Here is a 17,712-nt window from a genome sequence, read left to right on the forward strand (position 1 = left end):
ACTGGCGGACAGGCAAATTGTTTAAAAATAAATTGTGGCAACAAAAACAATTCGCGCAGAAAACTGTGTCGAAGCAGCAGCAGCGACGATGGCAGAGTATCTGTATCTATGAGACAGACACAGGGCAACGGGGCGGCTGAGTGACGTTGCCGGTGCACTTAGACTCGACTGCCGCCTTTTTGGCACGTGTTCAGCAAGCCTACGCATGCATTTTTTATGCAACATTTAAGTGCACCCCGTTTTAATTACCATAAACAACAGAACAACAACAAATCCAATTGGCGACAAACAGAGACAACTCATAACACCCGACTTCTGCTAGCTGTCCCATCAAAATGTTAATTGCTTTTGCGTCCTTCTGTCACACAGTTATGCAACGCTCGCCAGGCGTTGACTTTGAGATAAAGATACATCTCTCGGAGGCTGACCTGGCCAAACAGACCGAAATACTGAATAAGGTTACGCGCATTCCGGATCGTAAAACGACGAAAAATTAGCGTGCCAGCAGGAGAGTTATAAAACAAAAGTCCCAAGAATCGCCCATGAATCAAAGAAATCCAATATTATTTGTGTAAAATAAAAATCAGCAGAAATATATAAAAATTTCTCAACATCATGCATTGCGTATGCCAGGAGATGGGAAATAAATTCAAACCTTTGGCTCTGGCGACTTTAATGCCTTTCACCCAAATACAAGTGTGTAAAAAAAGGCCAGAATGCTCCGCAGCGGGCAAAATGTGTGCCAAGCCAGGCGTTGTTTATGCCGACTGAGTTTTGTGAGTTTTTTTCTCCATTTCTTTCCAGTGGTAGAATTTATGTTAAATTTGGTAAGGGCAACAAAAGTTCCAGCCACAGCCGCAGCCACCACATTCTACGCGAACGACGGCAAAAAGATAAAAACTGCCGAAGGGAAGCGCGTCTTGACACATGCCCAAAAAATAAAAATAGCGCCGTGGATGAAAATACCTAAATATGTAGATGAAGTATTAAAATCACACCTATGCTGGCTAGGGCCAAATGTATCTTGTTTTTACGACTTGAGCCAGGCAGTTTATCTGTCATTCAAAAGCCTCCATAATTCCACAAATTAAGATGAGCATAAAAAATAATGAAATCTTTTGTTATTTTCCCTCAGAACTTAATACGCCATAAGGAAACATATAATCGAAGCCAATATTTAATCGGAGCCAAACATGATTACAGTAATTGATCTGAGAAATTACTTCCCCTAAACCCAAAAATTTGCTGAAGGAAAAAAGCGAAAGTTCAATACTCGCTGGTACAGAACTCATTTTCGTTCACTTGACTCTTGTCATTCAAGAAAAATCGGATCCGTTATAAAACTTGATATTCATTTAACCCAAATTTGAGTGGCAAACTTCGGTGGCAGTCATCTAATCAAATTAATGTCCAAATCACAAAAACCGCGACATCCAAAGCTAAAAAAAACCAAAGAAGAAATATAATAATGAATGGCCAGAGGCGTGCGGCGGCATCTTTGGTCAGTGAATGAATTAATTATACCCTTGCAGAGGGTATTATAATTTTGGTCAAAAGTGTGCAACGCAGTGAAGGAGACATCTCCGACCCTATAAAGTATATATATTCTTGATCAGGATCACCTCCTGAGTCGATATGAGCATGTCCGTCTGTCCGTCTGTCCGTCTGTCTGTTTCTACGCAAACTAGTCTCTCAGTTTTAAAGCTATCGAGTTGAAACTTTGCACACACCCTTCTTTCCTTTGCAGGCAGTATATAAGTCGGAACGGCCGGGATCGGTCGACTATATCCTATAGCTGCCATATAACTGATTGATCGGAAATGCCATAACTTTGGTGTTTTTTAAGTTAGAGGGTTGGGAGTTTCTACACATGTTATATTTGACCAAAATATTTTATGTACAAAATTTCGTAAGGATCGGCCGACTATATCCTATAGCTGTCATAGAACGATCGAAATTGGCATAACTTTGGGGTTTTTTAAGTTAGAAAGATGGGATTTGGTAGAGATTCTATTTTGGGAAAAACAATCTGATTTGTCAAATTTTATAAGGATCGGCCAACTATATCCTATAGCTGCCATATAAATGATTGATCGGAAATGCTATTACTTCGTTGTTTTTCAAGTTAGAAGGATGGGACTTTCTGTGCATTCTAATTTGGGCCAACTTATATGATCTGCTAAATGTCATCAGGATCGGCCGTCTATATCCTATAGCTGTCATATAACTGATTGATCGGAAATGCTATAACTTCGTTGTTTTTCAAGTTAGAAGGATGGGAGTTTCAATGGATTCCTCTTTTGGCAAAATTATTCGATTTTCCAAGTTTCATAAGGATCGGCCTATAAGGAACTATCGGCCTATAAGGAACTATATACGATCCGCTATATATCTAATAATATAAGATGTGTGGCGCCACCTAGCGGACTGCGACTCAACTGCAAGGGTATATAAACTTCGGTCCGCCCGAAGTTAGCTTTCCTTTCTTGTTTTATAATAAAACCATCTTAAGTGCGGCACAATGGGTGTAAATGAGATAAAGGTGGGCTCTACGTATATAATTTCCAGACTCATCAAAAAAATATTAAACCAGCCCAGTGTGCACTCTCAAAAGCGTCCAGTTTCAGATATTAAACATCATCTCTGCTGCTTGACAACAAGTCACTAAGCGAGCTAAAGCCTCAAACTAAATATTTAAATTAGTATCTCTATCTTTATGTTAGTCTCCATTGGCGCTGGGAAGCCCAACCGTTTAAATCGAAGATAGGCCTAGTCATTGAACTGCCCTGGCAGTCGCTCAACAAACTGATTAGCAAATTTCATTATGTTTCTTCCATTTTTGTTTTGGTTTGGTTGGGTTTGCCTTGTTTTTGCGCCAAAATTTATGCATTTCAAATGCGTTTGACATTTGCGACTAGCCGCTGTTTTAATGGCGGCGCTGACAGATGGGCCTGAGGTATTTGGAAAGTATCTGGCGGATCGCCTGGACGGCGATAAATCTAAGCCGAGCTGCGCAACTTAATTAGTTCACGTCAGACGCTTGGCTACTCTGCCAAAAAGCACACAAAACAGGGGAAACGCTCTTTGGACATTTATTACACGCCGAAATGTTGGACATATGTAAATTAAATCGGATTTTTAGTGGCTCTACTTATTGTTTCTGCCAATATGCAAATGATTCACGCAGTCCGACGACGTCAAAAATGAGAAATTAATTTATTATAGCAGGTGAATAAAAATTTTATTAGGCTAATAAAATTAATATGCTTTGACATTAGCATAAAATTTATATATATTTTAGAAAAAAAAATGAAATAAAATTAAATGAAAACCGGATTGAGCTTTTGAAAGTGAAGGTTCCTGTTTTCGAGTTTTAAATAAATATTTATTTACTTATTTTTTCTATGCAAATATGCGTTTTAGTTTGTTTTGAATAATAAATTACTTCTTGCAGAAGCTACGCTAAATCATAATGTTTATTGCCCGATTCCATTACCGAAAAAATAATTTACCAATTGTGGTTTCAAGTTGGAGTTAACCGCCAGCTAAAATCCCAGTCTCTTGGCTTACAATTGCAATTTATTCATGGCTTTGTGGTTAGGGCTTTTGCCCAACTTCAGTTTGGGCAATAAAATAAATTAGGCCCAAGAATAAACAAACAATGTTGTGTTGTAACAATTTGTGGTAATTTCAAGTAAGCTCTATATACAAAAAAAAAATTTATATTTTTCAATGCCAGAGGAAAGAGCAAGCAAACTGAAAGTGAAAAGAATTTAACAATCCCAAGTATCCCATATGCAAAGATGATCGAGTCTAACAATGAGATTCTAGTTCAAGAAAAGATACATTTTTATTTTACTGTTTAGTGTCTGACGCTCATTGTCTTGTTGACACTTGTCACAAGATTGAACGAGAACAAATATACTTGTTTTCCTACGTACATTTGTATATTATGGAATGCTTAGCAAAAGATTGATGTGCGGTGGCACTCGCGGTCGACTGGCTTATAGATGGATATGTACTACCCAGTATCCGTCCAGTGCAAACAAGAGGATGCATTCGGCTGGGAAGATTGTCGCTGATCTCAGCTGCCAGCCCCCTTGACGGGAGATGCCCCTGGCCCCGATCCATTCACGTGTTTACAAAACAATTAATTTTCTTTGGAAAAACAAGAAACGCATTGAACTGGTCCCGACCGATTCCGATCCCGATCCAATGAAAATGGAAATGAAAAAGATACCGAAACATAACTCAGGCAGCCAGCCAAATGCACTAATCGATGTGCACTTCATTTGTATGGAAACAGCGCGTTTAAGATACTTGAAGACATCACTGTTAGATACTTGCAAACAATCTTTTTGGGGAAAGCACGCCGCTGGCGGACCCCAAAGGAAAAGAAAACCAAGGAAAAGGCAGCGCTTTGTGTAATCGATTTGAACCGGAAGCAATTGGGTTGCCGCATCTCAAAAGCCGCATCGGAGAAATGCTCTCAAGATGCAGCTATTTTAAATATTTAGTGCACGAGACAGGCGAGGGCAAAAGCAGAGATGTACGCACACAGCGAAGGTGATTGAATCACATGTCCGATGCTAAACACAAAGCAAATATCGGTCGCCATTCACATATTGACAAGAATCAGAAGACACTACAAATTTTGCACACAACATCTATAACAGTCTTTATAATCATTATCTATTTTCAGCAGAACTTTAATAAAAAGAAATAGAAAGTATTAAAGAAACGCCTTCCCCAACATGATGTCCCAATTTCAGCGGAAGTGCCTGAGAGTGTCCATCGCTTTAGCACCCTTGTATCTCTCATTTCGAGACAAATATCTCAGCCTTTAGACACTAGTCGACTCATCACCCACACATTTTCGCACATTTATTGTAGTCTAATTAAAAGTCACGCACTTTACGTGCGAAAATTAAAAGGAAAACCATCGCTTAAAAATAAAATCAACAAAAACGACGAAAATCAAAGACAACGCGTCGTATTAGTAATGTGACAAACAGACAGCCAGAAGCACCACAATAACAACACCAACACCAACAATTGCGTCTAGGATATTTTTAAAATGCGTCAAACAACCAACGAAAAAAAAAAGAAAGAAATTAACAAAAAAAAACCAAGAGCCAAAAAAGAAACAACAAACCTGAGTAAAATACGCGACGATTTTCTCATTTTCATTTCGGTTTTTTGTTGCTGTTTTTTACTGAGGGGTGTACCTAAAGTTGTGTTGCCATGTGCGATCATATGTGTGTGTGCCTCCAAATGTATGCCGCACATTATGTGGTCTAGTGTTCACGCTTCATTAAAACAAACGCTGCATTTTTACTGAGTTTCCCGCATTTTTTCTTTCTTCTCTCCCCCGTTTAGGCTCATTTTATTTCCCTTTTTTCGCTGTTATAGTCGACATTTCTTTCTGAGTATTATGCGCCACTTTTGGCCAAAAAGGAAAACAAACCGTCGCCGCCAAACTATTTACGCACGACCGTAAAACGTTTGTGTTTTTGCATGCGATAAGCTTTATCTAAGAACTACGATTGTTGTATTTTAAACTTTGCCTTCACGAAACCACCCATCAATCAGGCACGATTTGTAAATGTGTCACAGTGCCACAGTATAAGCGAAGTGTTACCCAACACATCCGCTTCCGAACTAAACCTGGTAATTGACCGACCACCGGCTTTTCGGCATCTCAAGTCGGACGGCAAGCACGCCGCTTCTAAAAGTCCAATCAGCATAAAAAAAAATGTCATGCTGAAATGTTTTTTACTACCCAAAAAAAAAACTCTCTATTTCAATTTCAAATAATTTTTTAGCGGCCCACACTACTGGCACTGTTTATTTAATCTTTTCAGATTTTATGGCTTTATTTTAGTGCTGGCATTTCACTTATTGAACTATCACTGACGTACTCGGAACGTTTTCTGGGGGGTCGTTAATATTACAATTTAATCAATCACTTTATACAGCCCCTGGGAATTCTAAACATTTTGTTAATAAAAATGTTCCATGCAAATGGCAGACCTTGAGGAGAAAATAAAATACTATTAGAATAAAAACTACCTCAAGTAAATTGAAAAAAAAAGCCTTAATGGAAATATGATTTTCAAGAGCATAAATACTAGAAGAATTTTTAAGAATATCTGAAAAATGCCAAGCCATTAATAGATTCTATAAATAATGCTCTTAATTCGAGTTAAGCACTCGGTGTGGCCATTAATTATAAAGGATATCACCTTCAGCACTCCACAATTCATTCATTTTTAATCTTTATCTCGCTCGCTATTCGCCATATTTTGCAGCGTTTTGTCGGCTGTCCAAACTATGATCCGCCATGTGATTAGCAGTTGTTGAACCCGACGCACACCGGCCCCATATTTGACGCAGCCATAACGCAAATTCGCACACACTGACACTCACGCACACTCACAGATACCCTGCCTCCCGCAAATCAGCGGCAGGGACAAGAACAACAATTCAGCTTAGATAATAGCCCGCACTGTTAGATAATAGCCAACGCCGCCAATTTATAGGACAGAAAAGTGCACGCGCAAGCGGGGCAGAATGAATTATAGGGAAATAGTTTGCGAATCGAGATTAAAAGCGCCTGCGTACGTTTGATAATAAAGATACGCACATTTCACAGATACACAGATACATTCGCAAAAGGTGCGAATTTCTTGTTGTTAATTTTTTCGCAAAACTATAAATAATATAAAAGTGTGTGTGATTAAATTTATATAAATTTTTCTTTTATTGGGTAGGTTCTTGGGAGGTCGTTTGCTTTCACTGATTCGCGAAAAATATTTAGCTGTTTTTGTTTGCCTTACTTATTGTTTATTTGGGCCAGATTAAAGCGGAAAAGTACTTGGAAAAGCTTAGTTGCTGTTTACCCCTAAATTAGTTTTAATATTTTTATAGCTGAATGCAATGAGATTACGATTTCAGTGATATTCCTTTTAGGTTTTTAAATTAAATCGAGTATAAATTTAATTAAAGTCGATTAGCATCGCTCTAATAGGGCATTTGTTATTGCCAATTTCCCTTTGCTGTCTGTTTGTTTTTTTGAAACGAATTAATTTTGTGTTTGAGCAATCCATTCTTTAATTACTTTCCCGGTTGGCTCTCGGGATATTTTAAATACACTTATTACTCGGCCCGCTGCCAAGTGGAAAATTATTTCAATAAATTTTAAAAAGATGCTAAAATTTAGCCACCCAAAGGCAGAAATATATTTTAATGCCAACGATTTTTGATGACCAAAGTGCAAAGAACTGGCCACTATTTATGATTTGGCTGTTTCCAAATATCTTTTCCATCTACTCCATACAGTTCTAATAATATAGAAATATATTGCCACTTTGGTCAAAAACAAAATGTTTACTAATTATTGGATTAGAAACAATGACACTAAAAGACTCGCTCTGACGTTTATGAAAAATATTTTGCAATATCTGAACAAATATTTCCGAGATGAAGAAACTTACTAAAAAAAGGAACTTATGTAACAATTATTTAAACGCAAAGCGTACGCACCTTAGTTTTATGTTTATTTTCGTTGTTTTCAGTTTTACGATCCTTTTTTTTTTTGTAAGCACTTTAAAATTAAAGTTGAAAGAGTTGCACTTTTGCACACTTTAAACAATTGGCATTAACAATTCAGCATTTTCTTTGATTCCGGATATCCTTTCTTTGTTGTTGGTTGAGACACAGCACTAACGATATATTTTATATATTTTCTTCCGTACACACTGGTCTGCCATTTCAAAATTGTAACGAAAATTTTCGAGTTGATTTCGAAAGAGACTTTTTGTTTCAAAATTTCCATCCGACGATTATATTGTTTGGTTCACAATATTGAAGTAACCGGACGCGGACGCGATCGCGATCGGTATCGGTTGGGTTCGATTTCTGCAGATGCGAATGGATCCAAAAGATTCGAAAATGCTGCGGATGCGGATGTTGAGATGTGGATGCGGTTGCGGACTTCGAGTGCTACTGCGACTGCGGACGCTCCGCTCCAAACGATGTGTTCCCAAAGCGAGCCAGACAGTGACTGTGACTGAAAAAATTCGGCTCGTTCGTTTCCACCGCCGAGCTGCGTTGCTGCCGGTCGTTCAGAGAGAGATAGTGGCAGTGCCAGCCAGCCAGCCAGCAGGAGGCCGATGGAGAGCTCTCTCTGGCGCACGGTTGTGGGTGGACGAAGACGACCCCGACCAAGAAGATGGAAGCACACGAGTATGTCCGAGGCTCAGATGCAGTTCAGGTAAGAGATTGGTAGTACTAAGGCGGTCAACATTGGTCGAGGGTCCAAAGGAGTTAAGTGCTTCACGCTGTTGTCTGATTTGTGGATGATGTTTTTCTAGATAGGTTCCGATATTCGTAAGCCAGAGTTAATAATTCATGTCCTATATTTTTAGCAACTGTTTATGTTTTGTGTCAAAATATTATTTATTAGATGCCTACGTTTTGTGGAAGTTTTTAGGGTCTATTCAAAAACTTTTTTTTTGTTATTAGCAGGCTGTTTAAGTTTTGTGTCAATGGATTATTTATGATTTATTGGCTATAATAATTCTGAGGACATATTTATAGAAAATATTAAAAACAATTGTATTTTGCAATAATGTATTTTATATTTCTCTCGAATATTAAACCAATAAAATAGAAAACAGTTTCCTAATTCTGTTACATCCTTTTGAAATAAATATAAAATAAAATGTTCAATAAATTTTATTATTTAGAGATTGATTATCTCCATCAATACACCATCTTTAAATTGTTATAGTCTTATTTAACTATTATTTTTAAATATTTAAGTTGTAATGCAAATATTCTACTTCTAGGCCCAAAACTTTCCTTTTCAAAACCATTTTCTTATGAATGGGAAGTTCGCCATTGGCACAAACAATATCTGATTGGCGACCCATTCTGTTTCCAAATTCACTGCCCCAGTAATAGATCCCCGGTCACGTGCTAGTTTTAACCTGTCATTGTGAGCGGTGCGATTGCAGGCCGTCAGTTTGTGTGGCTTGTGTCTATGTGTGCGAATTGTTTTTGGTGGCTGGGTGGCGGTTGTGCTTTTTGGCGCGTACACCTTTCCAGTGTTTTTTTCGCATTTCACAAGTTTGCGTTGATTTGCGCAAATGCCAATTAACTAACGGCCCAAAGTGCAGCAAAATACAAAGAAAAAAGAATACTAAACGCTTAATTGTTGGGGACATTCGTCTATGATTCAACCCGATTTAATGGAATGGGAGGATTACTCCGCATTGGTAGTCTTTATCAAACCAATTCTATGATAAGCTCTAGACTTTAGTCGGTTCATTTGCCTATCAATGCAATCAAGCGGTGACAAATCAGGAAATATATTTTATGTTCTCGGAACTACCTGCCAATTTAGTTTTTTTGCAAAATAAATTTGCTCTTGACGTTGGTCAACAAAAATAGTCCACGTCAAATGGAAGCTAAATCAGGTCTAGAATCCAAACTGAAAACGATATTCTTCAAATAAAACTTATCTTATCTGTGGCGTTGGCGCTAATAAACAAAAAAATCACATGCTGAATAAAATGTATGTGGAAGGTGAACTTGGCAGTGGCAATGGCCCTGGAAATATTGCAGAAATATGTGGGGGAGCCGCCAACGTCATATTGAAAACTACGTCATTTTATGGTCATTGGAGGAGGTACTATCTTTCCGCCAATTAGAAGTGTAATAAAGTAAATCTCGGCTATACTGTATAGCCTATACATACATATACCCTTGCAGAAGGTATTTTATTTTTGGTCAAATGAGTTTACGCATTGAAGAATCTATAAAATTACATATTCTTTATGGGGATCACCTCCTGACTTAATACTACTGTTAAACTGGCCCCCCGAGAAGGCTATATCGTTGCCAATATTGATCCGATTCTTAAGCGGAATACCTTAAACGATTTGTGGACCGATTCTTTATCAATTTCCATCAAAATCTGAGAACAAAATATTTTTAAGATTTTTTGTCAAAATTTCTGAGGGATCCCCTTCAAAATGTTTAAATTGCATGCGATGGACAATATGGCCCTCAGAGGAGGCTGTATCTTTGCCAATATTGATCCGATTCTTGAGCGGAATACCTTAAACGATTTGTAGACCGATTCTTTATCAATTTCCATCAAAATCTGAGAACAAAATATTTTTAAGATTTTTTGTTAAAATTTCTGAGCGATCCCCTTCAGAATGTTCAAAATGCATGGGAAGGACAATATGGCCCGTAGAGAAGGCTGTATCTTTGCCAATATTGATCCGATTATTGAAAGGAATACCTTACACTATTTGTGCATAATAGTGCATTTAAACATTCTGCATAAAAATCTAAGAACAAAATATTGTATTGTTAAAATTCTTGGAAAATGTTGTTATTTGTTACTTTGGGATGGATGCTCGAAAGTGCTCTAGCTTTCCCACAAAAGGCTCTCCCCCAAATAATTAACTCAATTAACCAAAATGACATTTTTAGCCCGAGAATTTGACGCCTTTAGAGACGTGGCAGCACATGCCAAATGTTCCTGCCCCCGACCTTGCTCCCCACCCCTTTGCTGACCCTATAAATAACCTAGGACCGAGAAATTCCCCCGCAGTTTTCGAAAGCGACCTTAGACGTCCGATCTGCCCTTTCTTTTCCAACATCTTTCTTTTTTCTTATTATCCTTTGGTATGCAGCCAAACAATTAAAATGATTAATTAAGCGCAGGAGCAGCGGCAGGAGCAGGACATTTTCGGGATAATGACTTAATTAAGCCGGGAGTTGAGTGTTCCAGCCTAATGTGTTCGCCTCAACGACTCTGACCCTTTTTCCGTGTAAACTGTATGCATTCCGTTACAAGCTGAAGTCTGAGGCAAGATGTTAGTCTAATTAAAAACCGTGGCCGACCGAAAATGTGGCAAGTGATGTCCGTTGAGGTGTTTAAATAGTCCAATAAAGAGGCAGCTGCTTGGGGCTAGGCCCCCATCCCTTTACAGATCCTGACCAACCTGACATATCCATCGCACACGTTTTCCTAGCGTTTTAAAACGCGCTCGCGGTTCGCTTCAAGGGTAGCGACTTATGGCTGGTCATATATCTTGGACAGAAAGCTATCTAGATTGCTATCAGAGTGATATTTAATTACAGAATATTTTCTGTCATGTACAACTGTCAGGCAACATGATTTCACAGGGCGGTAGCGAAAACTATCCGATTTCTTTCGAACATTCTTTCGCTGATATGATGTGATCGAATATCAATTGAATGATAGGGCCCCAATTAAAAGAGCATTCGGTCAATAAAGTGATTTTGGTGGGGAATTCCGTCACTGTGCATTAGCAACCATTAAGCTTCCATTAGTTGTAGGAGAGCGTTATCGCTGGCCACTCGCAATAATTTATGTTAATAAAATAGTAATACCGCCTGTCAGCAAATGGCGACGAACATGCCAGCCAACCAGCCCGCCAGCAGCTAACTTACAGTCTGACTGACAGAAGTCAATTCGATTCAAATCGAATCGAATCGAATAGATTCGAATCAATTAAAAATAAATCTGAAACTGATTGTGTGTCGCCAAAGGCTGTCTTTTGTCTTTAGCCAAGTGACCAGAAACAAGTCGGATGCTGATACAAAAACATGTTAACCCCCGGCAAGAAATTTTATCTCAACGACATCTGAACAAATATCCCATAAAAATCATATCAATGTCTTGAGTGAATATTTTATATTTAAATTAAAAAGTTTGCCTTATCTAATACTGTATCTAAATTTGTAGTTAACATGCTATGGAGTTTTTTCAACTTTTTCAACAGTTGAAAGATTGTATCAATCTTAAGAACTTAGACCTTAAGCAAGTCAGTGATTAAATATAATTTAAAAATTACTCAGCGGGTTAAGATCAATGCTAATAATGACTAATGTGAAATGTTGTCGACGCCATTTAGTCGGATGGGGGTGGGGTATAGATCGGATTATGGATTGGTATGAATATCTGAATCAGACTATACGTGGATATAGATTGTGGCGAGAAATGCCCCAGCTGGGTGATCGATTATGCTGGAAGTGGTGGCGGCGGTCGCCAATCACAATAATTGATTTGTAAATATTTTGATTTAGATTGCAATGCTAATTATGATGGCAGCCACTGACGCCATAAGTTATGGCTGCATTAGCCAAGTGGGCCTTGAGTATCCACCCAAGATCTATCGGAACTAAAATAAATCAAAATTATCGATCCATGCGGAAGAATTTGGATTGACATTGTTTGGACTGGGCAGGCCTTGATTATTCGATTTTAGTTATGTCGTTTGTAGAGTTTTAAGTATTCGGTTTGGGTTTCTCGACATTTACACGTTTCATCAGATTTGACGCTCAAAATTTCAGTTGGACAATTGAGCTTTTAAAATGCCCCTTCTTGAAATGGCCATTGTATTCGACAACATTTACCATGGATTACGACGTTGCTTTGGTCCTAATGTGTAAGTAAAATCTCTTTACTGAAGTAATTAGTTTCGGGCTTCCTATATATGTAAATGTTTTCTTTTCAGAGATAAAATGTCTTCACATCAATCAGTTACATTTCCAAGGAAGAAGACACGGAGCCGGCGTCGCAGACTACAGAAGCACTATCGAGGATTACGACACTTGCGGGGAAAACGTTTCCCTGGCAGCGAGGAAAGTGACCTGACTGAGAGTATCTCGTCGGAGACCCCAGAGCTTTTTGCACTAGCCACTTTTGCATCGTCCCCAATAACCTTGAATCCTGTACCTTTGATACCTTCACACGAGTTGCAGCAACGCCAGCTATTGCAACAACGTTCATTGATTACAAATGCCCGGCAGGTTATAATATTTCAACTGACCAGCTGGTGGCACAAAGCCTGGCCCACTTTAGTTTCCGCAAGTATCCAGGTAGGTGCTCCTTATACTAATATATTTCAGAATTTTTGGGACAAGCGTTTATCATGATCAGTTAACCTTTTGATCAAATGTTACATATATTCACACTCAAGTCAAAATTAGATTTCTTATTTTTAAAACTTGATCATCTTTAAAAATTTATTTAATTAAAAACTAAAAAATGGAGTACCAACTTATTTTAACTGCATTACAGCTAAGTTTCGGAACATCTATCATTAGCCACTCGTTGCTCGGAGAATTTGATGAGGAAGAGTCTCCAGCACTGACGATAGTGACGGGGCTTAAACTGGCATTCACGAGGGTAGAATGCTTTTTAATTTTATTGTGTGTACTGCCTAACCATCTATCTTTACCTAAATACTCAGGTTTGCACTCAAGCGGAAAAGGCCATTTCCCATACAGGCCCAGGCCCCACATACACCACCATATCACCTGCCATGGAGCTGATCGACTTCAATGATGTTGTGCAACGGCTGAACAATGTCCTGGTGGACTATCTTATAGCCAACTTCAACAGCGAGGTGTCCCAGGTTGAGTAACAGGAATCAAGTAAACCATGGTTATAAAATAAATTTACCAAATACTGTACTAATTAGGCATACCTTTTCAAGTTTACACTGAAATTAATTTAGAATTTACGCAAATATCATGTATCACAGCAGTTAAAGTTTCATCCAACTCCAAACCAAATGTGACTTTTTTTATTATTTTTTGGGAACAAAACCAGTTAATAAAATATAGTTTCCCACTCTTAGACTATAAAATTTCTCCTTCCCATTGCACTTTCATTTTAGTGGACACCTCAAGCCCCAAGGTGTGGCTGGAATCATAAAGTATTCCTCCCTGGTCCGTGCTGATAGATGGAATCACCGCCAAGAACCAGTTAAAGTTTATGAAGTGCTCTATTCTGGTGGCAGGTGGTTTTAGCTGTTGGTTTTATGCACTATACGGTGTTCCCTCTGCAATTGTAAGCAAAATATATTCATGAGTCAATTGGGTGGCGCCCTGGCAATAAATGACCCGAATCGCCAAAGAATTATGGGGGCGACACATGCAATGCTCTTCGAATGATCAAATCTGGCCGGGATCGGTATCGAGCGCGATCGAGATTTTAGAGCCTTTTGCTCTGCATTCCTTGGTGCGGGTGCTTACCACATGACGATGACAGGCAAATGAATCTCATTTGGTTTGCCAAAATATTTATGCATCGCTCGCATTGACTTTGATTTCGCTGCAGTCGCTTGTGGGGGCTTTCGGCTTGGGTTTGGGTTTGGGACACGCCCAGAGATTTGGCGAGCTTTATTTATGGGTTCCATGAATCAAAAGAAATCTGTCAAACAAGTTTATGACACTTTTTGCGTCTGGCTTTCGGCAAGCCGTTGACATTTTAATTTGGCAGCCATCGATGGCAATTTAATAAATTTGCTGCCTGATTTTAATTGGGTTCGGCCGAAGGAGAAGTGTTGAGCAACTTATGGTATGATCTGATTTCATTTGGGCCGAAGTTAAGGGCACCTTGAACATTAAGGGAGCCCAGAACTAGGTAATGAAAGTCTAAAAATTTAGAGCGAGGCATTACAGACTATTTTTGGAGCTGTCAGGGGGATGTTCCACCTTGAAATCTTCCACTATTAAGAGACAAACTACATGTAGTTAAATTCTTAAAGATTAGCTTAGATAAAATCATTGCTTAATTTTAAAATCTTGGAAAGAAGAATTAAATTATTAAGCCTTTAATGTAATTCAAGATCTGACCACCTTGACTTAACCAATATCTAAAAACTTTTCTGGAGAACAATCTTATCTACACATTCAAATTTGGAAAAGCTTCTAGTCTTTTGGACAACTTGAAAAGATTCTTTGGCTACTTCTCCCACAATTACTCAACCTGTCCCATAAGAATGTCGGAGACACTCAATAGATAGCCTTTCTTCTCGAAATCTACATAAATGTGAGCAATTTTTATTGTGCCTGCCAACGAAATCGATATCGATATCGCGGCTATTAACCAAATCAGTGGAACGGCTATCTATTGGCCATGCATTGGAGAAATTTATGGAACTTTGCGGCAATAACAATTAATAAAATTAAAAGAAAAGACTCGTTGAGGTCCAAAGTTGGTGGCCACGGCTCGGGTTACTACTATGGATACCCCAACCCTATAGACATTGGTATCAGAACTTAATCAAAGCAAAGACATGAAAAAACATAGAGTTCTCTTTCGTTTTGGGACACTGAAAAAAATGTGAATTCCCGAAGAAAGAAAAGAGACATTTTAGTTTTAACAAAGAATTTAATTCCATTAAGTCAACTAAGAATAAAAAACAAATATTTTTTTTATGTGCCACACAATCACAACATCCATTTTTCCTTAATTTTATTTTGAGGAAATTTTTGGGTTAGGAAGCAGCACGCAACTACATAGCGCCGCTCATAAAGTTGGCCAAAGCGAAACCGGCAACAGATGGACCGTTAACAGAGCCGAGAGAACCGAGAGCGAGAGCCCGAAGATCTAGGCAGATCCCAAGTCTAGACTGGTAATCCTTGGGAGATCTTGTCCAGCGATAAACTTGGCTCTGTGTCTGATTAGAGCGGCCTAATGTGACAGCCGAGCGACGTTCCTGTTCCCTGGGAGTGTTTTTTGGTCACCTTAACTGTAGTTTGAGTGATGTAATTGGAGCGACTTTGGCTCTGGCATCGACTGCGGCTTCTATTGGCCAGATGTCCCATTGTCGGACGAGCCAGTTGTCCAGAGTTTTCCTGGGCGCATTGTTGTTGGCCCGAAGGCGAGGCATAAATCAACATGTTAGAGCGGACCGAGAACGTGCTACACGATGAAACCGGCTTGGCTGTTTTATTTTGAGGCATCCTTGGCCAAGACCCCTTGGCACCCTTTTTTCTTTTCCGGAGGTGATGCATCAGCTTCCAGCTCCCTAACTTCCATATTCCCCTCGCCGGTCCCGCATGGGCCACTGAGATTTATGTGTGACAGGCAGCGCCTCATGAACGGATTGCGTGTGGTCTCCTTTATATTTTTGTATTTTGTTTTTCATTATTTGATCGTGTGTTTACTTTTTTTAATGCTTTTTTTCTTCTTTTAATTACAACTCAATGAACTTCGAGTGAACTGGCTCAACAGGTGGGCCCCTTTCTCTCACCTGACACAAAGTGTTCTTAAACAGATTGAGTCGCGCATCAAGCATTGACATTGAACTTTATATTTTTGATCAGCAAGTGATATCATCTACACACTCGAGAGGTTCCACAGAACCAATAATCTGATTTCGTATCTTTTCGTCCCCAGATTTTTGGGTTTCTGAATGTCAGCTCGTATATCAATTTCAATTTTACCGTTAAATGATGCGGCAAACCCAAAGAATGTGCCATGAAAATAACCCAACCCCCAAAAAAAATATTACCTAATCACACGGTCTCAAGCCCCAAACCAAAATGGGATCTGGAAAGGAAATATAATAACTCAAGTTACTTGAAATCTTTTAATATACACTTTTGGAATATTTTTAAAAATTTTTTCAACTGTACTTCCAGTTTCCCTGAAATCACGTTAACTTAAATACCAAACTAATTAACGAACAAAAAGGAACAACCGCTTAAATTATTAAATAGCCCCTGGGCCTGGCGCTAAGACAGAACTTTTTTTTAAAACTTACAAACACTAATTGAAACGTCTTTATTACGGCCAAAAGAAAGGTGAAACACAAAACGGCAATATATTGAATATTAAACGACTTTATTACTACCAAAATCCAAACCAAAATATTGGGCATTTGTATCGATCGTTTTGTGGGATCTTGGGCCCGCCCTTGGGGCATTTTACAAGGCAAGGACCCGATGAAGGCGTCAACACCAGTATTTTTATGTGCCAACGGATCCGTTTTGAAATATTCTTTCGAATCGTTTGGGGCCTGTGGCCAGTGGTATTTCTTTTACAACTTTCGCAGGAAATGGTATGGAAAAAGGAAACACAATACGGCGGCGCTTAAAATCGAAACTAATAATTTACGAGCTCATAACTGGAGAGTAAATGAAACAAACTGAAAAAGATGGACCACAACAGTCGAAGGCGACTCCTTGGCGACCAAACTTTTAAAATAGTGGAGCACAGCCCCCAAGTGTCAACTATCCTGGGTTGTGAACTTCACCTGAATAGAAATAAAACGAAAGAGATGGACTAACAGAGGCTAAAAGAGACAGACAGCGTCTAAGGTTTCGCGCGACAGCGGAAAATCAAGTGAAATTGATATTTTCCGTTTTGAAAACAGATGGGGACATCCAATGAACAGAGAACATTTCTATTGAATTTTCGGTAGGGGAGTATGCAACAGGTTTTGTTTGATCACTTTATCGCCATTGAATGGGGACATTTGTTTTCCCATAAAATATTTCGACATTTTTATTGATTTTTAGTTGAATTTTTGTCATATTTCTTGTTAGCCCGACAAATGACTCATTGGAATTCTATGTTTGGACTTTTGGCGGTTAAAAGGTTTATTTGTTTTGATTTTTGCGTAGACCGCAACGCGTCACAAGCAATATTTTGGGCATGCCCAATAAAAATCACCAATAGTTCGCGGCCAAATATGCATTTTTACGTCAAAAGAGAAAGACCGCAGACTCTCACGTTGCCAGGATTTTAAATTAGTTTCTGGAAGTATTTGGCCTCAGATCTGTGTGGATTTAGGCACGTAGTCCCCCTTTTCAGGTGAGTCAAATTCGGCAAGTGTCGATAATTGTCAGTTATGCGGAAATAAATTG

The 17,712-nt window shown here is 38.8% G+C and overlaps 2 protein-coding genes across 3 annotated transcripts in view; one reads left to right on the top strand and one right to left on the bottom strand.

Moving 5' to 3' along the window:
* Positions 1–8,467, bottom strand: part of LOC6500142 — a 43,791-nt gene extending 35,324 nt beyond the window's left edge. Inside the window, exon 1 of one of the 2 annotated variants that reach the window (XM_014910911.3) lies at positions 7,546–8,466. The gene's annotated coding sequence lies outside the window, so the exon portion shown is untranslated. Of the gene's footprint in view, positions 1–7,545 lie in introns of both variants that reach the window. The other variant, XM_001953108.4, reaches the window with a different exon arrangement.
* Positions 8,468–12,301: 3,834 nt separating this feature from the next.
* Positions 12,302–13,626, top strand: LOC6500403. Its single transcript, XM_001953109.4, has 4 exons — positions 12,302–12,494; positions 12,564–12,927; positions 13,130–13,237; positions 13,302–13,626. The coding sequence occupies exons 1-4, from the start codon at positions 12,421–12,423 to the stop codon at positions 13,473–13,475; spliced, it is 720 nt and encodes a 239-aa protein (XP_001953144.1). The 5' UTR covers positions 12,302–12,420; the 3' UTR covers positions 13,476–13,626.
* The last annotated feature ends 4,086 nt before the right edge of the window (positions 13,627–17,712 follow it).

This window comes from Drosophila ananassae, chromosome 2L, assembly GCF_017639315.1.
Source record: "Drosophila ananassae strain 14024-0371.13 chromosome 2L, ASM1763931v2, whole genome shotgun sequence".
NCBI classification, from domain to species: domain Eukaryota; kingdom Metazoa; phylum Arthropoda; class Insecta; order Diptera; family Drosophilidae; genus Drosophila; species Drosophila ananassae.